This window comes from Carettochelys insculpta, chromosome 20 (genome assembly GCF_033958435.1).
Source record: "Carettochelys insculpta isolate YL-2023 chromosome 20, ASM3395843v1, whole genome shotgun sequence".
NCBI classification, from domain to species: Eukaryota; Metazoa; Chordata; order Testudines; family Carettochelyidae; genus Carettochelys; species Carettochelys insculpta.
In genome coordinates, this window is record NC_134156.1 from 25,199,502 (window position 1) to 25,225,619 (window position 26,118).

General features: G+C 48.4%; 2 protein-coding genes across 5 annotated transcripts in view; one reads left to right on the forward strand and one right to left on the reverse strand.

Annotated features, from left to right (window-relative positions):
- GAA (alpha glucosidase) overlaps positions 1–26,118 on the reverse strand; it is a 306,535-nt gene that overhangs the window by 61,065 nt on the left and 219,352 nt on the right. The gene's annotated exons all lie outside the window — the stretch shown is intronic.
- TBC1D16 (TBC1 domain family member 16) overlaps positions 1–26,118 on the forward strand; it is a 43,702-nt gene that overhangs the window by 9,186 nt on the left and 8,398 nt on the right. For 3 of the 4 annotated variants that reach the window (XM_075014371.1, XM_075014370.1, XM_075014372.1), the window contains exons 2-5: positions 2,474–2,713; positions 4,707–5,334; positions 24,729–24,926; positions 25,716–25,863. In XM_075014371.1, coding sequence (XP_074870472.1) covers positions 2,536–2,713; positions 4,707–5,334; positions 24,729–24,926; positions 25,716–25,863 — 1,152 coding nt within the window. In that variant the 5' untranslated portion in view covers positions 2,474–2,535. Of the gene's footprint in view, positions 1–2,473; positions 2,714–4,706; positions 5,335–24,728; positions 24,927–25,715; positions 25,864–26,118 lie in introns of those variants that run through there. The other variant, XM_075014374.1, reaches the window with a different exon arrangement.

The following is a 26,118-nucleotide window of genomic DNA, read 5'->3' on the forward strand; positions in this document are numbered from 1 at the left end:
CCATTTTCTGTATAGTACATGCCGCCGGGGGCAGCCCGTCTGCCCCAAGATGGGATACAAGCTGTGCAGGGCTACTAGCTTTCTGTGGTACAGGTTAATTCTCCGCTCCAGAGGCGTTGGAGCTTTGGGTCCTGTGACACAAAGGCCGGTTCCTCAGTGTGACCGTTGCTGTGAATTCCCTCCGCATCTTGTGTTGAAATGTGATTTTGTAACGTCATACACAGACAGCAGGGGAAATTGCCCCAGACAGCTGTCCACGGCCTGTTCCAAGCAGGGGAAGGATTGTTGCAAAAGGCTGTCCCCGCTATATGCCGTCGGAACCCACCGTCCTGCCTTCTAAGCCGGACTGTAGGAGAGTCAGGGCTGAGAGCCTCGGGCTGTCGTCACGCTGAGGCTTGAGCCCTTCCTGTGTGTACCTGGCAGTGTGTGTGGAGGTGTGCACCACCCTGGGGTCAGTTATGAACCTGCGTGGAGGCAAAAAAGTAAAGAGCTTCCCCAGGGCCGATCGCTTGAAGAGCCAGTTGGGCTCAGCTTAGGGCAGGGCCGATCCTTCTCGTTTATGTCCCACTGATGAGCACAAGCTACCTAGGCTGAGGTGGTGATTCACACAAACACCAGTCATCAGTTTCCTGTGTGGCGGCCAAGCCCCCTATTTTATCTTGGCAGCAGTCCCAGCCCCTGCTGCCCTTGTGGGATTTGGACCTGCTGAGGCATAGTCAGTTAGATCATTGCAGGCAGGCCAGCCTCTCTGTCCCTGCTCTTTCAGGTATTGACCAGTGAAGCTGTTGTTCCGAAGGGTGAGAGCTGTTCAGTGTTAGGTGCTGTGAACATTTCAAGCCCCTGTGGTGTGTCTGGTGCACAGAGTGTCTCTGCGAGTAAGAGGCAGGCGGACAGTTACAGGGCAGTGAGAACTTTCCTCCTCTCTGTTCTTGGCTACCTTTACTGCTTGTTCTGCAGACCAGTGTGCCAGGCTTCTGGCAGGTGGAATGCATCAGCTGAGCTCTCCAGGTGCTGCACCTGGGCCCATGGAAATCTCTGGTGCGTGCTGGGTCAGGTTAGCTTGTCCAGTCAGGAATAAAGGGGAGTCAACAGAAAGGAACAGTGTTGCCCTGAGAGAGCTGCTTTCCCCTGTACTTCAGGAGGAAAGGAATCTGGAGCTGTCTCTCATGGAGAGCGATTTGTGCCCTGCCTTTGTGCTGGCTCCGCTCTCTTTCAGCACAGTGAGTGCTCTTCCCGGCCTGGCTGTTTAATTATTTATAGCCTGAGCGTCCCAACTGGATTCAGGATCTGGCTTCTCATTAACAGCCCTGCACAAGAACACATCTCGTTTTCAGCACGCAGCTTCTCAGTGGTTACAGGGGGATTGTGTTCCACAGCTCGCTTAAGTTACCTGCTGGTGGAGGAACCCTACCCCAGCCACCTCCCTCCAGTGGACCGGGCATGGCATTCCATATTGTATGCCCAGATCCATCTGCCTGCTGTGTATTGAATGCCTTCTCCTCTCTTCCCCCGGGGCCCTACAGCCCTGTTGAAATTATGCCCAGGTTATGCCAAAATCCAGACGAATGCCTTCTAATGTTTACTGCCATCAGGGGGACCAAGCAGAGGGCTCTGCAGCCCAGGGTGTGGAGTCTCCCTCCACTTTCACTTCCCCACCTTGTATGGGGTACCTCACAGCTTTTGCTTACTTGGGTTTGGGGTAGACCTGCAGGATTCCAGGCCTGCTGCACGGCCGTCCTAGGAGGAAAATATTGAACAGCTTCCTGAGCCCTCAGTCACTCTTAGCTGGCATTTTACAATGATACAAGTTACTCCTTCCCCTCCCTTCCCCCTTTACAATAACAGTACTTAGCTCCCCGAAAGCCCAGGACAGGGATTCAAACCTTGGTCTCCAACGTGGTGGGGCAGGAGCTGGCTGTCCCAGGCATGCTGCCCTGGTGTATAGTACTTGCTACCTCCAGTGGAGTTTCTCCAGTGTAGGGCAGCTTGGGGTGCGTGGCTTATTCTGACCTGCTTTGAGTCTCTCCGGGCCTGTTGTGGCGCTGGGCGAGTCGCTTCTCTTCTCTGTGCTCCACTTTTTCCATCTGCGAGCAGTGTTCCCTGTAAGCTGAGCTCTGGGGCGGCTGCCCAGGAGACATTCGGGTGCTGCCCAGTGGATTAGCAGAGAAACGGCAGTCGGCAGCCTGTGTTTCTGTTGATGTTGCACATCCGTATAAGCTTTCGTGCACATAACTAGGTTTATTCTTCCTATGGATGGAGAATAATTAGAGGGGTCCCTGTCTGTGAGATGGGGTTTGTAGGTCTGATTTTGAGTGGTTGGAGACCCAGGGATGAAGTAGCAGCCGATGAGAGCCTCTCCCCTCTGTGAGTGGTAGCAGTGTTGTCCTCAGTTGGGTCGGGGGAGTCTGCAGCAGGAAGTTCTTGCAGCTTTCGGGTTGCATGTCTCCTAACACTGTTTCTTCCCTCTTGGCAGATCTTTTGTCTCAATTTGGCTCCTGGTTGAAGTTCACGGATAATGGAAACATTCCCCTGGCAATGTCTCTGGGGCGACTCCTGCGACGTGCCTCTTCAAAAGCCTCTGACCTCCTGACCTTAAACCCTGCTGGTGGCAGTGGTTCATCCTCTGTGCTGGATGGGGAGATTATCTACTCCAAGAACAATGTGTGCGTCCACCCTGCTGAGGTGCTGCCAGGTGCTGGGGAGCATCACCCAGGTGATGGGGTGCTTCACTTGCTGTTTGCTTTATCTTGGGGAGCATCTGCATGTCCGTGTCTGCATGGGGCTGGTGTGCATCTGAGCAGTTCAAGGGTGTCACCGTAGGGCGTGGGTTCAGAGAGCTTCTGTTGCCCAATAGCAGGCAGCATTCAGGTGGGACTGGGGAACAGCATCCGCTGAGCTGTTCCTATCACTTTATCTGTTTTCCAAGGAGCTCCTTGGTGGTTGGATGGAGCAGAGGGATTCCTAGCTCTCACACTGCCTCACTCTGAGCTTATGCACTGATCACATCCCTCGCTATAAATCAGGACAAATGGTATTTACCCACCTGTCACAGCAACTAACCCTAATAAGGGTTATCACGAATGTGTGTGCAGTGCTTAGAGATCTCCAGAGAGGGTCAGAGTTGTCATCTGAGTTGTAACGCTCGTCTGTCATTCCCTCAGGTGCGTGTGCCAAGGGCCATCACACCACCTTGATGGAACAAGCAGCCTCAGGGACAAGTAAAACCCCAATATTGGCTTCCTACGCTAGAGTCAATGTAGGGCTTTTCTTTAAGCCAAATGATGCTTTCTCCCCTTTCTTTCCTGCTAGAGGGATCCTGTGTATCCTTGTAAATGAGCACCTGCCACTGTCTTAATATTGCAAAATAATAATTTTGCAAGTAATGGTTTCTTTGTGAGAGAGAGTGAGACTATTTTGGGTTGGCTTTTCAGGAACCTTCTAGCACTCCTTAGGGCAATTACTATGGCATAACCCATGTTTAGCTCCCACGTAATATGGAATTCTAAACAGTGCAAATCTGATGTGAAAGTCTGTAATTCAAAATTCACTCTTGATTAGTTGCATAACTCATCAAATCAGCGGACTGAAATTGTGACATGTAATTTCTCTAGCTTCTCAGCCCAAAACGTGTTTGGCTAGCAGATGAAATTCAGTGTTAATAAATGCAAAGTAATGCACTTTGGAAAACGCAAACCCAACTATACATATAAAATGATGGGATCTAATTTATCTGTTACCACCTGAGAGAGAGCTTAGCATCTTATGGATAATTCTGTGGAAACATGCAGCAGTAGTTTAAAAGCAAACAGTGTTGGGAATCTTTAGGAAAGGGATAGACGATAAGACAGAAAATATATTGCTTCTGTATAAACCCATGATAGGCCCATATCTTGGATGCTGGGAGCAGATGATGTTGCCCCATCTCGGAAAAGATATATTGGAATTGGAAAAGGTTCAGAAAAGGACAACAAAAACGATCAAGGGTACAGAACAGAGAAATTAATCAGACTGGGACTTTCCAGCTTGGAAAGAAATGAGTAGGGGGATGTGAGGAAGGCCTATAAAATCAAGATTAGTGGGTAGAAAGCAAATAACCAAGAGTTATTTACTCCTCGTCAGACAAGAACTAGAGGTCACTAAAGGAAATTATTAGGCAGTAGGTTTAAAACAAACAGAAGGAAGTACTTCTTCACATAACGCACAGTTAGTCTGTGGGGTACCTTGCCAGAGGATGTTATGAAAACCAAAACTACAACAGGGTTCAAAAAAGATCTAGATAAATTCACGGTCTGCTAATGTCTATTAGCCAGAATGGGCAGGGGTGGCCTCCGCAGCCTCTGTTTGTCGGAAGCTGGGGTTGAATGGGAGGGAGCGGACTGCTTGCTGGTTGTCTGTTCTGTTCATTCCCTCTTGGCTACCGGGTGGTGCCAGTGTTGGAAGGCAGGAGACTGGCGTGGACACTCCTTTCGTCAGACCCAGTGTGACTGTTCTCATTCACAAACCATTTGCAGATTCAGAAGGACCATGTGCATATAACAAATGTTTAAGGTTCACAGTCTGTGGATGGAGGAGAACTCTGACAAATGACTCGCTTGCTTTTGTTCAGCTGTATGGACAGTGGAGGGGGGCAGGGGCTAAATATGGCTGATAAACATCCTGAGACTACAGCTGCACTCCTAACTGGTTGGTCCTGTGCTCTCTTGAAGGCTATTTGTGCTTGTACATGGAGAAGGATGAGCTACTCGGAACCACGCTTATCCTTGCCTGGGTGCCAAACTCCCGCATTCAGAGGCAGGATGAAGAAGCCCTGCGCTATATCACCCCTGAGAGCTCCCCGGTCCGTAAAGCTCCCCGCAGGCGTGGCCGCACTCAGGGTTTTGGCACCATCCAGCAGGCTTCCCCAGCTGACCAGAAACGAGCCATAATCCTGAAAGACGATGAGAGCTTGGCTGTGTCTCAGCTCGTCAGAGATGTGGCTCACCTCAGTTCCCCTTCTGAAGAAGGGGAGAAGTTGTCACAGTGTTGCCTGGCAACTGATGGCACCCACAATTCCACACAGCCTGCCCACAGTGACTCAGGAATCTTGTCGACAATCAGCTCTCAGGAGGCACAGAACAGACCGGAGCTGTCGGTGGAGGGGACAGAGGAAGGGCTGGATTGCAGGCTAGAGCAGGGGGAGGACGAGGGCTCCTTGGAGCTGTCTGCAGATGATGTGAGCAGGGATAGTACTTTTGACTCTGATTCTGACGCCTTCTCCTCCCCATTCTGCCTCTCTCCCGTCAGCGAAGCCCTTGGGGGAGGCGGCAGCTCTGTGTTTCTGGAGAACGAAAGCAGGTGAGTTGGCCACAATTTTGCAGCTTGCTGATGGGTGGGGTGTGGGTGGAGGTGAAAGGAGGCTTAAGAATATAAGGAAATTGATGTGATTAAAAGCAGCACTGAGCTCAGTCTGGGTGCTCTGGCTTTGCGTTTCCTGGGTAGCACAGTGGTTAGAGCATGGGCCTTGTAAAATCAGGGTTATGAGTTCAGTCCTCAAGGAGGCTGTTCAGAGGTCTCGGGCAAATAGATTTCAAACGGAATCTGTTAGAGATGGTGTTTGGTCCTGCCAGGAGGGCAGGGGATTGGACCTTCTGTCCTCTCAAGGTCCCTTCCCACTCTGAGATATGTTTGTATCTGTAGTTCCCCTTCTTGTTGTTTCATTCCCTTCCTTTAAATCTAATGGGAAATGCCTTTGGGGAAATTCTGTGAGTTGGCCACTCCCCATTGGGCTCATTGGAACCCATCAGGCACTTGCACCCTTCTGCAGGCCTTCGGCTAGTGCTCTCACTAAGTCATCTGGAACATGACCCCTGCCTGTCTGGCATGGAGAGTTTTATTGTGTGTCTCACTGGTATCCAGTCCACAGCAGTGCCTGCAGTAGGCTCAGTTTGGGGATGAGGGGGACATGTTGGCAATGAATTAATGACTTTAATGCAGCTGCCTCTTTGCTGCACCTTTAACACTAGACAATATTTCAAATATGTTTGGTCTGTATTCTCTGTAGTTGCTCGAATACTTCAGCCTTGGTGGGGCTGCATGTGCAGTGGTCCCTAGACACAACTGGGTTCAAGTTATCCTTTGTCTCAAAAATGCCCAGAATGTATGAAAACACATAGGTTGGACAGATTTTGCCACTTTCCTTTAAGGGATGATCTGAAACCCTGAAAACAGTCAGGAAGGAAAGTTCAAGTCAATGGTAAGTTTAGCTGAACTCCCAGGCTATGTCTAGACTAGAGGGATTTGTCAGCAGAAGGTTTTGTCGGAAGAGATCTTCCGACAAAATTTTGTTGACAGATCTCAGCCAGACCGCAAGGCAGATCGAAAGAGCGATCCACTCTGTCAACAGAGAGCAGACAGACTGCGTGGCCGCTCTATGGCAAAACAGCCCTCTGGAAGCACAGCAGACAGGGTTGCTGGTGTCCTGTCAACAGAAGGGTCATCCAGAAGGCACCCCCACCCCACCCCAGAACATCCAGGCTGGCTTGTTGATGACAGAGGCGTTCTTCCTTGTGGCTAGCGGGATATGGCTCTGGGCAAAAGTGCTGTGTTCTGTTAACAGAATGCCCTTGGGAATCTGGACGCTGTGGGTTTGTCAGCAAAATGGCTGTTCTACTGACAAATCCCTCTGTTCTAGACATAGCCCCAGAGTCACTCCATAAAAATCCAGTGCTCTGAGCACTTCATGTGCACACTGAAATTGATCTGTAGTGTAAATAGCTGCAGATCTCCAAGGTTGTCTGGAATGGAGCTGTGGAGTGGATCAATGGAATGTGATTAAATGAAAGCTCCAGAACAGAGCAGCAGCGTGTATTTATCTGTCGTGTGGTCCGTCCTGATCAGGGCACCTTCATGTGGCCACAGGCTTGAACTGCATGCAGGCACATGACATGCTGAAGACAGATCTGGTGTGTCTCTTCAGGTCACATGGAAACTGTTGGTCTGAACATTTCTACATCTGAATATGTGTCCTACACGGTCTCTTTTGACAGTCAGCATATTGTTGGATTGCTTACACTACATATTGTATTTGGAATTGAAGTGAAGCTGTTAAGTATTTTTTTTTAAATGCTTTCCTGTTAATAACCACACAACACTTGGATTATTAAATATTGCCATTTTTCTATAATCTAATTTCATTCTGTCCATGCCACTTGCTTAGCTTGAATGATGGAAATAGATCAGTTTGCTTCACTTGTTATCAGTAGTTTCTAGTCATTTTCATGTTCTCCCGCACTAGCGCAAAGATGACATTGGTTTCTCTTTTACAAAGTGGCTTTCTGTCAAGATAATGCCTGAAAAAAACCTATGCAGAATTTGCATTTATTTTCAATGCTTGTAGTCACTTGCAAAAACATAAAGGAGTCCTGTGGCACCTTATACACTAACAGACATATTTGTGCAAAAGCTTTCATTGGTAAAATCACTTCATCCGATGGACTTGGTGATGATACATCTGCTCCTGGCATTATGTAGAACTGTTGCAAAGACATAAATTGTAAGATTTTTTCCATGCCAAATTTTAAGTTGTAAATTGTAGGCTTCTTAAAACTTAAAATGCGTGAAATTTAAGTGCAATGAAAGTGTGCCCATTAACACTTTCTCAGTTTAAGGGGAAAATTTTGGAAAATCCTTGGATTATCTCTAATCTGTGTGCTCTTCTGTATCACTCAGCACTGCAGTATGTGGGGCTTTTCCAAAATTTATTGACTTAATCCCACAGGTTGAAGTAGGAAAGAGATGGGGAACAGGTACATGGTCAGATCAGGAGCAGATCGTGTTATACCCCAACTTTGAGCCCGCATCTCAGAATCTAGTATCTTGCCCACAAGACTATTTTCTAAACAGAAGAGCATTTTGCTACTGCTCTAGACCAGCGATCGCAACCATAAACGGGCCATGTGAGTGGCCTCTTCATCTTAGTGAGCTACAGCAGCCTGCTCCCCACTGGAGTTCCACCTGTGGTAAGACCCCCTGTCTACCCCACGTGCCTCTTGTGCACTGAAGCATGGGAGCCCCACACTTCCTACTCTTCTACACCTCACCCCACCTCAGTTCTTCCAGGGCACCTGGAGTCAGGAGATTTGTGGCACTCTGAAAGTACTAGGAGGGAGAGAGAAGTGTAGGAAGTGTGAGGCTCCACTACATGAGGTGTGTGGAGGAGGAAGGCAGACAGGGGTCTGTGGGCCATAGGCAATGCCCCAGTGGGCTGCAGGTTGCCCACCATATGCTAGACCCAGACAGAGAAATTGACTGGACAGGGAGCACAAACAGTCAAACTCTTCCTCCCCACTGAAATTTTTTTAAAAAGTGAAAAGTTAGTTTTAAACTTTCATTCAGCATTAGTCATTGCGGGCAGAGTTAGTTATAGGGCCTTGCCAAATGCATGGTCCATTTTGATCAGTTTCATGGTCCATCGGATTTTAAAAATAGCTGAAATAATGAAATCTGCTGTTTTTAAATCTGAAATGTCATGGGGTTGTAACTGTGGGGGTCCTGACCCAAAAAGGAGTTGTGTGTCGCAAGGGTATTGGTGAGGAGTTGCAGTATTGCTATTATCAGAGAGGTCGCCGTGTTAGTCTGTATCTTCGAGAACAACAAGAAGTCCTGTGGCACCTTATAGACTAACAGATATTTTGGCGCGTAAGCTTTCGTGGGCAAAGACCCGCTTCTACTTCTGTACCGCTACTGGCAGTAGCGCTGCCTTCAGAGCTGGGCCGCTGGAGAGCGGCCCAGCATAGTTCTGGAGTGCTGCTGGCATGCGTAGCATGGTGTGGTGTTGCCACCCTTATTCCAGTGCTGCTGCTGGTGGGATGCTGCCCTTAGAGCTGGGCACCTGGCCAGCTGCCGCTGCTCTCCGACCTGGCTCTGAAGACAGTGTAGAAGTAAGAGTGGCAACATCACAATTCCCTAAAATGTGATCCCCCTGCAATGCCCTTTTTGCGCCAGGAGTTTCCCTTGTGAAATCCGTATAGTACAGTGGGTGAGCGCATGAAAGACCAGATTTCCTAGTCCATGACACATTTTTGATGGCCGTGAATGTGTTAGGGCTTTTGCAATAAGGAAGGATACGTGATTTATTTTAACTTCATGTTTTGCCTGTGAATTGCCAGTGTTTCTTTACAGTGCATGTCAATTAACCTAGCTCGCGTGAACCATCTGGTGGCTAACTCAAGGTACTTCTGGTGTTCAAAAAAGCAGTGGTGACCTTTTGCAGACAGGATTGACACAGGCATGTTTGCTTATTTAGTTCTGATTTGAGAAGACTTTTGCAGTGCTGGTGTTACTACTTGCAGAAGATCAATAAAACATGGCTATTTCATTGTTTGAGGTTGGGCGGCTTCTGGCTAATCCATCAGTTTGTATGGCACCTTGTTCCTCCCACAATACTACTCTCTGCAACCTGTTAACAAACAGAAAATTTTTCATGGGAAACTTTGTGAAAATCTGGTTAGACAGCTGTCTCCTGTATGCATCCTGCTCTCACCCCGTGTTTTTGTTCTTAGAGTCCCGTGCAGGAAAATAGGCTCCTTGTTTCGGAATTTTTCTCTGCTGACTCCTACCCATCAGGGCCAGAAGGAGGGCATGGATATTATTTCTCTTGCAGGCCAACTCATTCTTTCCCAAAGAGGAATAGATGTCTCCAGTTATCTTTGTCTCTTCCTTGGGCTTTGGGTTCTGTTCGGGGAAGGCACAGAATCTTCATGAACTCACTTCACAAAGCCAAAATGATGCATTTCACAGCGCCAAGCCACTGTCCAGTCACAGTCCCCCCACAGCAGACAGTGACTGAGGATTGTGAGATGTTAGCAATAAATGGCTGGTGTCCCCAGGCTCCTTAGAACTCAGATGAAGTAGGTGAAGCATCCGGAAGTGATGAATTTGATGGCAGCATTATTGGATAATAATCTACAGGCAGTGCAGAAACCACAGAGTGAGGTTCTCAGGCCTGTGCTGTACAGGGCATTGGACCGGAGAGCACAGAGATTCACTTTGGGCTTAAAATGTATAAGCTGCACTGACCATTCCAGGTGCTGGATGCATTGAGGGACAAGGATAGCCTCAGCAGGCTTCATTGACTGAAGATTTAACAGAAGAGACAGAATCCCCAAGTTATTGCATACCCCAGGAAGAACTCCCTTAACGTAAGAAGTGTGATGCAGCTGGAGCATGCCTGTGAGAACGCACAGGCTCATGCTACAGGAGGACCCTAAGCACCACGCCAGTGTGGGGAGAGGACTCAGGGGGAGAGGAATAAGTGTGAGGCATTTTAGCTTCAGTGTGAACCTTTTAAACAGCAAGTGGGATTTTTAAGTGACTGTAAATTAGGAAGAGGGCCTCGTGTTCAATAAGCTGCCGATCTGTTTGCAGGATCCCTGAGAGCCCTGGATGCTTTGCTCCCATTTGCAGAATTCTTAAAGGTGATAGTGAAGGGGAGACGGCATTCATCTCTGTACATGTTCTCAGCTGCCTATTGGTGAAGCCCAGCACCTGCTTTTTGTGGGGTACGCTCAATCAATGTGGGGAGCTGCTCTCTGCTTGGGCTGCCATCATCATAGGTGCTGGAAGAAGAGATGCAGGTGGGGGGGGCAGATTACTGGATCCCCAGCTTGAAGCAGTTTCCATCATAGACAGGATCACATTTCAGCTCAATATCAGAAGGGTAGCCAGGTTACTCTATATCTGCAAAGTCAGCAAGGATTACTGAGGCGCCTTAAAGACTAACAGGTATATAGGGGCATAAGCTTTCATGGGCTAAAACCTTCTTTGTCAGATGCATGACTAAGTGGGTCATTGCCCACAAAAACTTACACCCACATACATCTTATGAGGTTTGTAAGGTGCCCCAGGATCCGTGTCTCTCAGCTTCCACCCCAAACACATTGTTCCAACGCTCCAGGCCGCTGCTCTCCGTGGTCACAGGCTTATAGGGAGATGCTCAGTGTGTGAGCTGCCAAAATTAATGGGAGCTTCTGAAGTGGCTTCGTTTGATGGCATTGGAAAGAATTGATTTTTAACAGTGTCTTCTTCCTTTCTTCCCATTCCTCATTGTTTGACACCACCACCCCCCCTCTCTGCCCCAATTATTCCTGAGTTAGATATCAGGGTATGTTGTCTCCCCTTTCAAAGGGAACTGAGTCTGGACTCCTGTGTTCTGATCCGAGCTCTGCCCTGACTTATTGTGTGGCCTTGGGAAAGTCATTTAGCTTCCCATTTCCCTAGCAGTAAAGTTGGGGTTATTGCACCTCCCTTCATTCTGGGGGGTGAGTTGCACTTGATTTTCTATACAGCCTCTCTTAGCCAAAGTTCTCAGTGTTGCTTTAACTGACCGTCAGGCTTGGTCTGGACACTCGAGTTGTTACTGGATGTTGTGCTGTGTATTGTGACTAGGATTTTCAGTGCTTTGCTGGGCTAACTCCCACTGAGTGGCAGTTTCCCCTTGTAACAGAGGGCAGCACAGCTAGACAATTTCCGTGCGTGTGCTAAGCTGCAGGCACTGGTATCCATCAAGGAGCTGGAAACTGGTTGTGAGGACGGTTGATGGCATCGGGTAAGTTAGGGTGACAGCTCCCGGACCCCTCAGCCCACACCACAAAATACAGTGGGTTACACAGATAGACTTGAAGGCAGCATTTTAGCCATTCAGTCAGAACTCACTTGCCAGGTCTGCTGAGGCATGAGCCAGCACATACTCCAGCTCACCCTTCCATAGTAGTTGGCTTTCCAGGGCTGGCAAAAATACCTAATGTGCTATCCAGGGGAAGCAGCAGATCTGATACACACTCCTCAGATTACATCTGTAAGAAGCTGACCCTTTTACAGAGCCAGTTCTTTGTCACGTAGGTCTTGGTGGTCCTAGACAGGCGTAAGTTCAGAAAGGAAACAACACCCAGCTCCCAGGCAGCCTGGAAGAAAACGCAACACAACGCAACACACACACAGGCTCTTCCAGAGTCCCGCTTGATGCAATTTTTGCAGATTTGTTGCACATCCTGTTACTAAGCCTCTTCCTCGGGATTTAGTCAGTGTCGTGAGCAGGGGGGACTGCGGAGTGACTGAGAACAGTGGTAGCAGCTGGAGCTGGTGGTAACAGCGTGTGCGGTGTTGCATCATGTTGTTGTGGCAGCTCACCTGAGGGGCTTGTTGCTGTTCAGGCCTCTGCAGAATAAACCAAAGGTAAAACTTTGCAGGACAAATGAGCTGAAATGACGACGAAGTGGCAGAGTCTCCAAAGTCTGCGCCGGGGGTGGGGGAGGGGATGCACTGGGAATTGATCTTCTTCAACTAGAATCCCAGCGCTGCTGCTTACCACAGAAGTGATTACAGTCTTACTGACAATGGTGGGAGCTGGTCTCTGCATTCACATCCTCCTGCAACCTATTGCAGCATCTTGTGTCATGCTGTCTTCCTTTCCTACCACACAAGGCTTGGGGGGTGAGCCTGTGGGGAAGGGCATTTGGCTCCCCAGCTTCTCCTGCTTTGGGCCCTTCTAATTCCCCAGCACATCACCCTAGAACTTTCCATAATTTACAAGTAAAACATTAGTCTGAAGAACAACTAGCTCCATCCCCACCCAAGACTTTGGCCAAAATGTCCAGAAGTCCTTTCTCCACTGAATCTACAGCCCATTTCCCCGAGATCCTTTTGATTTGGAGGCATGGGAGTTGTGACCGAGGTGTAAGGAACAGCTTGGTGAGGTCTTAAACCTCATCAAGTGCTTGGAAGAGTTTGGCTAATAAAAACACCAGCTAATAAGAGTGCATTGCAGTGACACGACTTGCCCGTGGTCACTCAGAAGATGAGCAGCGGGACTGAAAATATAGCACAGGTCTCCCAAACTCTGTTCTGGACCAACCTGCTTCCCCACTGACTAATGAGCGATAGTATTCAGTGGGCTGGTTGGTGGGCTGGCTGGTGTTCCAGGTAAAACCACCGAGCAGTGGGAATGAAACCAAGAGTGAAAGGGTTAAGGGCTCTATCATGCCCTTTATAAATATTTCCACAAGTTGGAGGATTAATCTGGGCAGGCCTCTTTTCACTGGGAGTTGCTGCCAGATTTCTGTGAAAGAGAATAGTGACAACTTCTAACTGAACCTCAGTGAGAGTAGGCTATAAAGTCCCATTTAATCAGTAAAATGTTAGCTTTGAACTGGTTAACTGATTAATTGGGATCCTGGGCAGGGGGACTGCTCCAGCCCAGCTGCCGGCTCTCCCAGCCCCACACAGGCTCCTGGCTCCTGTCCCAGCCTGCAGCAGGGTAGGCCCAGTGGGGGACTGCTCCTGGGCACTGGTTTACTGTTACCCAGTAAGCATCAATGGGTAGGGGTGATGCTTTCTGGGTAACCAGGTATTTGTTCGTATTTCTAATTGAGAGCATTACAACCAACAAAGAGGAGGAGAAGAAATCTTAGTCTGGGACTTTACTTAAGGAATATATAGCAAGAGCAGATCAGCTCCTAAGAAATACAGACCTGTGTACAAGCTGAAAGGCCTATAACAAAGCAGCAGGGGCAAGTAGAACAGACTGCGTGGGAGATGCCAGTGGAGCACCTAGACTGCCGTCCAAGGCTTTTCTGTAGAGGCCATGACTCTTTTAAGAATAGTTGTAACTCTTGCTTTTAAAGTGGACTTTGTCTCCTCACAGTTAATGCACTTGCTTTGAAGGAGCAGATTGTGTGGCGACCAGGTTACAGCCCCTCGTTTCTTTTCTCTGTGCCATCTTTGTTCTAAGTGCTCTGCTGAGACGCCGTTCCCAGGGGGACGCTTGACTTGCTGAGGGCATCTCTGGAAACCACCCAGATTTTGCCCAGACCCTTGGCTTTCAAGTTCCTCTGGCCTTGGCGGTCAGCCCTGATGGGCGGAGGAAATTCCGAGGGTCTGTTGGTTGAATGCAGGCTGCGTGCTGGCAAGGCTGCTGGCTGGCTCTTTGCAGCTCAAGGCGAGGTGTGTCATTCCGTTGCTGTGCAGTGTAACGTCTACCTGCCCAGAGTGTGGTGGCGTGTGCCAGCCTGTCCCTAGAATATCCAAACGAGCGCTTTATTTCTTCTCACGGACCATGTGAAACAGCCGCCGCCCTTTTCAGCTCACTGCAGAAGCCTTTGTGTGACCAGCAGATGGCAGACGTTTTCCAGCACAGCTACAGGCAGCCAAACCAAGCTGAGCTGGCTTCTGCCGGAGGTGTGCCCCAGAGGAGAAGGGTCAGCTCCGCTCCTCCCCACCTCTCCTTCTCGGGTACGTGGAAACGTAACCAGTAAGGGTCATTCGGACATCAAAAAAATAACATGTATCACACTAGAGTGAGGCCAAACAGGTACCCGTCCAGGGTGGATTGATTTAAATCAGTGATTGAAATCACCCAAAACAAGAAAATAAAATCAAATTACCAAAAAAGCTACGACTGTGCCTGCAGCAATCTTAATGTTAGAGTGAGCCCCATTTGAGCTTACTGGCATTTCTGTTTTCTGAGGAAACAAGTATAGGATGGGATTCCCTTGGAAAAGCTGAGTTATGCTGAAGTACAAGAAGGAATAGACTTACGGCATCACCATTGTGGCCTGTGGCCTTGACGTTCCAATATAATGGCCATGTATTATGTAATAGAAAACGAGATAATGACATTCAGTGGTAACTGGCAACTCTAGATTTCTCTTCCTGCAGCTTTCTGTATTTTATACTTCAGTGATAAATTCTAAACGTAGTTAACTAGTTAAACAATCTGTAAGGATGAGCTAAGCTAACTTTTTTCCTAGAAACATCCAGTACAGCAAACAGCTTGGGAATTTACTTATCAAATCACACTTGTACTAAAAGGCAGAGAGACAGTCTTGAAGAATGATGCATTGGAAAGGGAAGTATTTACATCTCTAACCAGTTGACCCTCTCAGCCATAGCCACATCTTCAGCCACATCATTTTCTAGCAGTAAGTAGTTTTTCTTGTGTTTCATTCTTGCACCTAAGCCCTACATCATCCTGCACAGCTCACATTTGGTATTAGTAACAGAGAGGGAGCCGTGCTAGTCTGTACACTATCAAAACAAAAAGCAGTCAAGTAGCACTTTAAAGACTAGCAAAATAGTTTATTAGGTGAGCTTTCATGGGACAGAACCACTTCTTCAGACCATTTTCACATTTGGTATGTTTTCCTTTTTCAACCAGGGAACAAATGTGTTCAAAATATTCCCTGACAGAGCCTCTCTTATGCCCAGAAGCCATGGCAGTTTTTCTGTGGCATACGGAGGAATATATGGTGTGTGCACACTGAACAATGTCTTCCCTTTTTCTTTCTAGTCCATTCCACTGTTCCTTTCTTTGCTGCCTCTGCCCGTTCCTGTATATTTGCTCTGGGTGCGTCTCCACCAGCATTCCTGTTTCGAAAGAGGTACGCAAACAAGGCAAATAAAAATGCAAATAAGCTGCACATTTGCATATTTGGTGCCTATTTGCATATAAGGCACCTCATTTGCCTATTCTAATTTCGAAAGAAGAAAGCCGCTGTAGATGCTGCTCTTTCAAAAGTAAATCCCGTCTTCAAAAGAATCCTTCTTCCCTTTAGTTAATGGGAAGAAGGATTCTTTTGAAGATGGGGTTTACTTTCAAAAGAACAGCGTCTACAGCGGCTTTCTTCTTTCGAAAGAAGCTCTTTCGAATATGCAAATATATACCTCATTTACATTTCTGATTTCTCATTTGCATTCCTCTTTCAAAAGAGGTATGCAAGTGTAGACGCGCCCTCTCTGTCTTAGAGACAATGTCTTAACTAACTGATCTGCCGTGTTTGGCCAGGGTTCTCCATCACATTAACCCAACAACAAAACCAATCCCATCCACGGTTTGTCTGTCTTTGCACGTATTACTTTTTAGGCTGCTTAGAAACAGAAACTGAATGCCCAGAACTTTCAAGGAGGGAGAGCTGGTTGTTAGACTGGACAGACTAGAGCCACGAATTCCTTTTTATGAGACTGTATGCGTAGCACATTTGTGATGAGATTTAATTGTGACTTATTTTTAAATTAGAAATTTAGTATTGATTTTAAACTAAAAAATCTGACGTAAATAAAAATTTGGATTTTTCTGGTGTCATCCATTTTTATCCACCCTGTGCCTCTCACAGTTGGGCTCCAGGTTTGAGCCACCTTGCAGCAGGGTGCTTCTGCTTATCTTTGCTCTCTGCAGCTCGAGGAATGTTGGGGCTATATCCAACCTCTCTCTCTTCTGCGTAAACTATCACTGCTGCCGTCCTCCAACTTCAGACCAGTGCAGAGAAATGACCCTGCCTTCCCAGCAGGAAGATCACCTGTGTATGCCATCTCTCGGTGAATCTAAGAAAACCGTGCATGGCATCTGACCTTTCCCCTTCTGAGAAACCAGGACTTGAGAGAGAGAGAGAGCGCCTCTGTTTGCCTTCAGATCAAGGGCAAGGGAAAAGCATTTGCTTCCTTTCTCCTGCAAGGCACAGCGGAGGGACCCGATGACACAGCTGAAAGTCTTGGCTTTTAGAAGTGCTAGTGTGTATTTAGGTAACAGGGTGCATTTTGAATATGTTCTAAGCTAGTCTTAAAAAGCAGCTCTTAGCTCTCCCTTCTGATGTGCAGCAACCTGCTCTGCTGGGCCGGAGCAAAAACTTACACTTCAGCCCCAATTCTAGGAAGTGAGAACTGCTTATGGAGCTTTGCTCTTCCTGCTTTGTACTGGCGGTAGGAGTCTCTCCAGCTGGTGCGAGCTGTGCTAACTTTGGGGGAGCAGCACAGAGCTGGAGAGTTGGCCTGTCGGCTGCAAGTGTCATGGAGAATGTGGTCCTGCCCCCACAGCTGCAGTCAGACTCCACTCTTAGCGAGCAGGGAGAGCTGAAGGGTTGTTAGCTGAAAGGGAGACAGCTTAGAACAGACTTGTCATCACAGGACCCAAAAGCAGTCAGTACAGTCCAGCTTAGAGAGGGCCCTGGGAGCCAAGGCCACTGACCTGAGACTGACCCCCGAACCTAGCCCTTGTGCCCAAGCCTCACCTCAGCTCATTGTTCTCCTTCGCCAATAAAACGTGTCACCTGGCAGCACGCCCCCCCCAGGCTCAGGTTCCAAAAGGCTGGCCATAGCATCTGTGCAGTGCAGTACAGCGAGGAGGACAGCCTTCCTGGAAGAGTTACACCTGAAATGCCCACCCTGTCACCATCAAGGTCAAGGGGAGCAAACTTTACGTTAGGCCCCACTTTTCATCCCTGCAATTAGAAGCCGCGCCCCCCCCCACCCAATCTAATATAATCCAAACCCATGGAAATTTCAGTTATGGTCATATGAAAAAAAACAAACCTTCCAGCATGCACAAGAAAATAAGTCTGTAGAATGTAAAAACTTTATTAGTCAGTATAGGAATGTGAGTACGCATCAAACAATAACAGAGTTCAGTACTTTTAATGAAATGGATGAGCCTGAGACCCAGCAGCCCATCGTGCTGCATCCGCTTTACTAACTTCCACGCACCCCGGGGGCTCACTGTCCACTTGGTGCACCTCTGGACCAGGTGTTAGTGGTGAGCCCCAGAAACTGAGGCACGCACCCACAGGCTCATTGGAGGACAGTAGAACTCGTGTGTAGTTTAACAAAGTGGCTGGAGCCCCGTCTTTTCACAGAAAGTCCTTCAGCATTCCCATTTCCTTGGTTGGAGCCAAGAATATGAGAACAAAGATAATGTACTGGGCTTTCAAAGGCCTGTTTGCAATTAGAATAATTAGTTGACAGTTTTTATTGTTTACGTGGGTGGAACTTTAAAAAAACCCCAACACTAGAATTATCCATTGTTGGGTTTTGTTTGTTTTGTTTTTGCTGCTGTTTGTTCTTTTTAACTAAACCCTAAGAACACTCCCCCTTTCCGGGAGGGAGCTGGCTGCAATGTAAACCTTCTCTTGGCCTTGAGAAATCACTTTTTCCGTGTCAGGAATTGTGTTAAGTGCTATGTTTTGCTTCATTCACAAGTTAGAGCTCTGCCCCGAGGTGCCAGTTCTCCATATGAAATATTAAAAATCTGTCATTAAAAACTAAGGTAAAGCTTGCGTCCTTGAATGGTATAAACGATTTGTGCGTGGCTTTCCAGATACTGCGTGGTTTTATTCATAAGCATCGAAGCGTTAGCCCACAGCTAACAAAAACTTACGGAGAAAGTCTGCTTTGGTTTCCCCTAGGCAGATGTCACCTGTTTATCAGTCTGATCTTTGGAAAAGATTGTTTTGGAGTGTGGACATATATATCAAGTTCTGCAAAATTGCTTGGCTCCACTACAAACTCCTGATGGTTTCTCCTTCCCATTTCAATTCAAAACCATTAACTCAAGGGTTCTGATTTTTACCCCTTGTGTTTATTATATAGTAGTTAGGAGAGCCCTGGCTGTTCTCAAAATGCCCTTTTTGCCAGCCAAAACCACTCTGCTGCCCTCCAAATCACTGCTATTTCATGGTAGGAATTAGCAGGCAACAAAGCCTCCAGTGTAGTGAGCCGGGTTGCTCCGCTGTTTATATTGAGCTCAGGCAGGAAAGGAGCACCCCTGTACAGCTATGCTGGGGGGAGGGGGCGTCCCGTGTTGCTGTGGAGAGAGCTGCTTTCTCAGCCTTGCAGCTTTTATTTTATATAAAAAGAGTGTGGATAGTAAAGCACTGGCCGAAACATGTTTTACCGAACTCGAGGCATTTGGTGTGCTCAGAAGGAGAAGCTTGTGCACTTCCCTCTTGGAGTGAAATGTGCACTTAGACCCAGCCAAGCTGTTTGATCTTTGTTCCTCAAGAACAAACATCTTGTACTGATCAAAAGCAGAGTGGCACAATCAGGTTCCCTTTAGTACTTTTGGCCGCACTGGGCTGGCTTGCTTTGGCTTACTCGTGCTTGTGGAGTTGAACACGAAGGCAGAACCCCATCCCTGACCTTACCGCTTGGAGACTGTAAAAGCTGCTGCATTCTCTTGTGGTCTCTGCAGATGGCATGACGCCCACTTACACCAGTGCTAGTCGCGGGGCATCCTTTTCTGTTTATCCTCCTTTTTGGTGAGGAGCAGGTGTCAAAAGACAGTGTGTGCTCTGAATGTGTCTTATGACCCATCTTTTAACAGTGCTGTTGAAACCACTCACTAGCTTGGAGTTTCAAGGGGTAAAATTATTTTTCGTAGCCATTTACGTTTCCCTTTTGGGGGAATAGCGCTCCTAATCCGGTCTCCAATGGCCTCTGTGGCTGTGATTGGCAGCATCTCTTGTCAGGAAAGAACCTGTGCTTGTATGCTAGGAATGAGCAGAACAAATGCCGTAGGACAGCTTCGGCTCCCTCGAGGACAAAGGCTACAAAGGTGAAATAAGTGCAATTACAGGAGGTTTCCAGCCCAGAAAGTTAATTAGCTACTAAATAGCACTTAGTGCCATTCAGTGGGGGGAAGTGCATGTTTTGAAGGTGAACAGATCAATGGAAAACTCACAGAACTAAAGGGCTGCATGGCTGCTTTTTTGTTTTTATGGAACTAGCGTTTGGAAAATCCACATTGGCCTCATTTGAGCACTTTGTGCTGTGAGGTTCTGTGAAGTTCTTTCACCCAAAGATGATGTGAATTTACCTAGTGACAGTCCTTCTCTGTCCCCATGTGCTCACGTGTGTGTCTCTGTGTATGTTTATTTGGCCATAAACTTAAGAAACGTCAGTAAAGTAATTCTTTTTTTTTTTTAACCATCCACAGAGATCTGTGTGAGCTGAATCTGCGCAAGTGTTTTAAATTTGTTCAGAGCCTTTTCCATCTGATCTGGATCGTCTCACCCTTAGTGCATCTTGTAACCTAGTTATTACTCCCTGCCAACCAGCTCTGAATGAGTGTTTAAAAACCAAGACTGCGTGGACACACCATCTTGTGGCTCTGTCAGTGAGAGTTCTGTGGCTTCAGCTGGTTTGGCATTTCCACAGCAGCCTGCCCATCAGCGTTCTGGTGTCCCTGAGCAGTTTCCTTTAAGCTGCTTGGCCACCTGTTTAGCACTGCACGAGTGCTCAGGGAACATGCTCAGGGACCTGCTGCAGCTGGGGGAGGGCTGCCCATCCTGAACCTGCCCCAGCTGAGGTACCACCTCTCGCCTGGCCCGAACCCACCCGAGGCACAAACCTGGTGGAGGAGAGGTGCCTTTTCACCCCAGCCCAGAAGCTACTGCAAGGAGAAAGAGGTGGGAGGGGTCTCTCTTTTCTCAGAGTAGCCGTGGAGCATGTGACGTCACCCCAGCCCCACACTATAGCCTTACACGGCTCTACCCCAATCTGCTCCGGCCCTGAGCCCCTCATTCCAGACCTGACCCCAGAGCCTGCACATCCAGCTAGAGCCCTTGCACCTCCCCGCCATTCCAGCTCTAAGTCCCTCATCCTGAGCCCTATCCTAGACCCCACACCCCCAGCCAGAGCCCCCACAGCCCTGTACCCCAGCCTCTGCCCCAGCCTGAGCTCCCTCACTCACTCAGGATCCCTTGGCCCCACCCACCTCACATGAATTTTGTTATGTGCACCTGTATGGCGCATTCATAGCGGTGCACTGTTCTCAACAAGCAAAGAGACTTTGCTGGACCACGGGAGGTCGATATTATCTAGCACATTACCAACACTTCCACTGCTTACTGGGCTCTTAGAAGATATTTGGGGGTGAATTACAGCTAAATAAGAGCACAGAACACTGAGACCCAGGGCTGGGGGCTGGAAACAAACTTTATGGGACCCTGGGAAACCTGGCCACATCCATGACAAGTGATCATCTGGCAAAGTAAAATCATGCTGGATTGGGGATGTTGCTGGACATGAGAGGTCCAGGTTAGAGAGGTTCCACCTGTACTAATCTGTCCCTGTGGCATATCGGATATTTATAACAGTCATCAACAATTTCCACCAAGTCACCAAGGTGTCATTCCTAAAAGATGCATTTTACCAGAACAGGGGCTCTGAGGTTTTCTGGTGTCTGAGGACACTTGGTGTGATCTTGAAAATGACTCCGTGGGCTTCTGATAGCTGGTTCAGGATGTCATGGGGCTGCTACTAGTAGCTCACTGACTTGGGGCTATATGTACCTCATCAGAAGGACCAGGAGAGTGGGCTGGGAAGTGGGAGGGGCCGGTAGGCAGAGCCACCAGGCACCTCGGAAGGAATTGGGGCTCTTGGTGGAGCTGTTATGCCCCAGACGCTCACCTGTCAGGATACTCCCTTCGGGTTTGGTCATAGGAGGAGTAAGTTCTGCTGACGTGTCATGCCCCAGACTAGCTCGCATGTAGCTTTGGACGCTAGAAACTCCTAGTGATGGGGTGTAATCTAAGGGCTGTGGAAACTAGAAATGGGTGGGATGTGTGCACAGCTCATTACTAATTACTCAAGAGAAAATACTTGTGGCTGTGCGTCACCACCTGGTGTTGCTAACCAAGAAGAAAGAGGCTTATTTGGAGGCAAGAGAGCAAAGAAGCTGTCTGTTCCAATGGGTTTCCTGCCTTAGGTTTTGCTAATGCTGATGATAGAGTGTGTTATTCTCCAAGTTGTTTACATGTCAGGGACTATATCACTGATTGTGACTTGTTTTGATAGCAGTCTGTTGCAAATCAGCTGGCCTGCTGTTATTATTGCATCCTATAAGCTAATATCCTAGCACCACATGTTTCTGCAGCTTCTCACTGATGCTGTTCTTGAAGAGAACAGTCTAGTACAAGGCTCAGAGCCAACAGGTGCATCGTGAGCAGGCACTTTTTAGTGACAACTAACAAATCTGTACCTTTGCAGCTAATGTCTCCCAGTACAGGTTGAGCCTCTCTAGTCCAGCACCCTCAGGACCTCACTGGTGCCAAACCAGAGAATTTGTTGGACCATGGGAGGTCAATTCTGTCTAGCACATTACCAACACTTCCACTGCTTACTGGCTCTCAGAAGACATTGGGGGTAAATTACAGCTAAATAACAGCACAGAACATTGTGTGCCAGGACTGGTGTCTGTAAACAAGCTTCATGGGACCACGGGAAACGTGGTCACATCCATGATAAGTAGTTATCTGGCTAGCTGAAATCATGCTGGAGTAGGGATGTTGCTGGATGAGAGAGTTCCACCTGTACCTACGATTGTGAGGAATTAATATGCGATCTGACAGAGCAGGTTTTGAAGAGTACAGGTAACTGCAGCTGGCAGTGTCACGCCTTTTATGTATGACTGATGACTTCCTCCAGTTTAAGAGCAAACGCGATGCCCAGTACACATACCTTATGCTGCATCTCGGCACATGGATCCTTTGATACAGATGCGTTTGTGAACAAGTAGTTGGCTCTGCTTTGTTTTTAACCTGGTTTGAATCTATGCCACAGATCTAATCACACAAAATAACACTAGATTTTCTGAAACCCAGTACAGTTACATCAGAGGGATCTGCTTGCCATGACGGTGGCAGTCTCTCTCTACATTCAAATGTAAAACAATGTCAGGATCCAGGCGCCTGTCTCAGAGGCAGTGTGAGCTCCTGACAAGTGATTTCTTGCAGGGCTGGTGCATTTGTCCTGTTTACTTCAACTGAGACGTATTCTCTGCTCACATCATGACATTGCCCTGTCTTAAGATCACCAGGCCTTGGATTGGCTCAGATATTACCTTGTGTCAGGAGTGTTGAGCTGCAGAACGTACATGGACAAAGTAAGGAAGCTTACTCATCCGGTTGGGACGGAAAAGGGTTTACTCTGTAGCCTTACTGAAGTACAAGATGGGAGCAGAAGTTGTGGATTCATTTCCCAGGCTCTGAGGTTCTGAGTCGTAATGGAACTAGGCTGCCCGTTAGGACTCTGCAAAATTTGACCCACAACTAACTGAAGTGTCCAGAGACCTGAGCGTTGGAATGCAGCGACCTGCCCGCTAAGGTTCGCCTGGCGGCGCTGGGTAAGGAGCGGAGCAGCTGGCTGACGGAGCACACTGCAGATGCATGCTGAGTGTGTGGATTGTTTTGCAGTGTTCAGTGCCTACATTGTTAGATAAGCGGATTAGGAAACACTGCACAAAGTACCATGGCGGGGGGCTGGCTTTATACCTGCTACTTGCCTTGTTTTGCAAACCGTGATTTCACAGTGGAACCCATTCAGGGCTCCCTCTGAGACAGTTCAGACGTATTGGCCTTTTTAAGAGCCGAGGGGTCAGAGCTTCAGATTCGTTTAATTCCCAGGGCAGTGATATTTTTCTTTGGGGCTGGGCATGGTTGTGGCTGGGGAAGGCAGGGCTAGTCTAAAGCCCGTTTCAGACATGGAAGTGGGTGCCATTTTCTGACATTTGTATGCAGGGGGTCCTCGTTGTAAGTTGTTTTGCATATATGTTATTAAGTAATTCAGGAAAGCACATTCATTATAAGCCACACTGATCTGCACTTATCATGTTGTTTAAGGGCCGAGGGACCAAAAGCGGGGAACATAGAGGAGCTTTGTGGTGGCTGGGCAGCAGGCGATGTAGTGCAGGGGCCCTGGAAATGAGCCCTGAAGTCACGGGGGACCAGTGGGGAGCTGGGGGAGCTGCGGGGACTGGTGGGGAGCCGGCGGTGAGTTGGTGGGAACGGCCAGGGAACTGGCTTATCTTTTTCTATTCATTTATTTATTTATTCCATTTATTTATTTCTAGTCTATTTCTGTTTGTTGTTTTCTGTGGGTTATAGGTACATTAGATGTACCACGTGTGTGAACTGTATGTGTTGGGAATGTATCTCAAGCTAATTACATTATTCCTTATGGATATTAATTCTCCTTTATAAGTCATTTCACTAGAAGTTGTATGACTTAGGAACATAACCTGGATGTATACAAGGACCCCCTGTACATGAAGCTAGGCTTGGTGGGTATCAGGAAACGCGCCCTAACCTGGGAGGCGCTGCCTCTGAATTATTTGCATTCATTTGTTGTTTCCCTCATCATTCTGGCTTAGAGAGAACCAACCCAATGAGGTCCCCAGTCAGATCTGTCTTCTCAGTATGCCCACAGAGCCTGTCCCAGTCACGGGCCTGAGCAGCTGAGCACAGTGATAAGGAATTTGCAAGGGCTGCGGGGTGCAATGTCCTCTCCCTGGATCCCCTTTTGCCTCATTCTCTCGGTGCTAGTGTCGCTGCTGCAGTCACCTGCCAAGCGGCGGTGCCCCAGGTAGCTGGGATGGGAAGAGCAGGGAATCCATCTGCCACCCCGCACAAGGGCATGCGGGCACCTGCAGGCCTGAGTCCCATGACACATGGTGGAGAGGGGAGTCATGTGCCCTGGCAGGTGCTGTTTTGTAGCGAGAGCAGGTTGCCGTAGAATCTGCCATTCCACAGAGAAAGGGACGATTGCCCTCCAAGGCTTTCCCTCCTTCTGCCTTTGTCTTAGTTTTGCCTTTCAAAGCTGCGGTATTTCTGGGAGATGAAGACAGGCTCCACCACCTTCCCAAACCCTCCTTGCCCCTTGAGCACTGCCTGCAAGTAGGATGGCCTGCTGGGAGTGACCTTCAGGAGGACTGGTTGGGGGAGGCAGAGAGCTGATGCACTTCACAATCTTTTCTCCAGTATTTGGAGTAATGTTTAGCAGCTTCTCAGCGCTGCATCGAGTTCTGACTTTGTAATTCTGTTAGTAAAAGGCATTTGTCTGCCAGGAGAGGCTGAAGTTACTGGCCAGTAAATGCAGACTTAGATCTCTGGTTAACGTACAGGTGGTTTTGTCCTTTCTCTGCTGTGTAGGGAGACATGTGACAATCACATGACCTGCTCAAACAGCTCCACGTCCAGCCTTGACACCAGTGCCCAATTCCAGGAGAACAACAGGCACGCTCAGAACACCAGGTGGGATGAGCAGCAGAAGGTATTTGCCCTGGAGCAGATCTGTGGGGTGTTCAGAGTGGACCTTGGACAAATGAGGTCCCTTCGCCTTTTCTTTAGGTAAGAAACGTCGTTCTAGATCTTCTGTCTGCGTTGTGGCCTCCGTCCTTCACAGTGAAGTGTGCGTGTGTGTGTTTGCATGTGTGACTTGGCGGGGCAGCTGGAGCTGTGTTATGTGAAAACCAGTTGTTTCAGAAAGTCTCTTCTGGAGCCTTTTCCCACGTGAATCCAAATGGCAGCCTCTTCAACTAGCTTACCTCTGTGCCGAATCCCTTGTGACCTGCAGGAATCCCTTTAGAATAGTCTGGGAGGGAGAGAAGGGATATGTCTTCAGTACCTCCCACCAGCCCTCATCTCCTCTGTTCTCTTGCTGCTCTTCCCTCTTCTGTCTTCCTGATTGTGTGTCAGCTTTTCCCTTTGCCCTCCCCAAACCTTTCATGTTGGACTCTGAGAGGGTGTCACTGGCAAACAGAGTTCCCCCATCCCTAAGAGCTGCCTCTGTGCATAATGTCTGAGTGTGCTGGGCTGGCTTCCTGTCCGCTGCCACCTGGCAGGAGTCTCGTTCCTGTGTACTCAGCGATTTGAACTGTAAGAAGACAGGATGGGCAGCTGTGTTACCAGGAACTGCCGGAGTCCCTCTTTAAGCTGGCACCGGGGCCACGTGAGCCCTCATTGCTCGGTGCTGCAGGAGCATTGTGCCTTTGGCATGGAGTTTGTGCTCTGCTCTTGCTCTTGCGTCTCTGCATTGTTCTCTTGCGTCGCTTACTGTCCACCCTCACCCCGAGTTCTCCTGGGCCGTAAAACCAGCTCTTACGTGTGCATTGTTCTCCCCCTTTGATTGCCCTCCAGCGACGAGGCGTGCAGCTGTGGACAGCTGGTCATTGCTAGCAGGGAAAGTCAGTACAAGATCTTCCACTTTCACCATGGTGGCCTGGATAAATTGTCTGAGGTGTTCCAGCAATGGAAGTACTGCACAGAGACCCACCTCAAGGACCAGGTAACCAGGTGAAGCCTGATGATGTAGTTGGGGCTGATCCTGCTTGAGGCAGGGGGCTGTACTCGATGACCTCCTGAGGTCCCTTCCAGGCCTAAGATTCTATGATTCTGTTGAAAGAGAGGTGTCCCGAAAGGTGGAGGTTACATCTGTGAGACCTGCGTCTTCCGCCAGGGCTGGACTTGGGTGATTAACGTGGTGTCTTCGTGTAACTTGTGCGTTGTTGCCTGATGAGATGCATGGGCAGTTTTGTGAAAA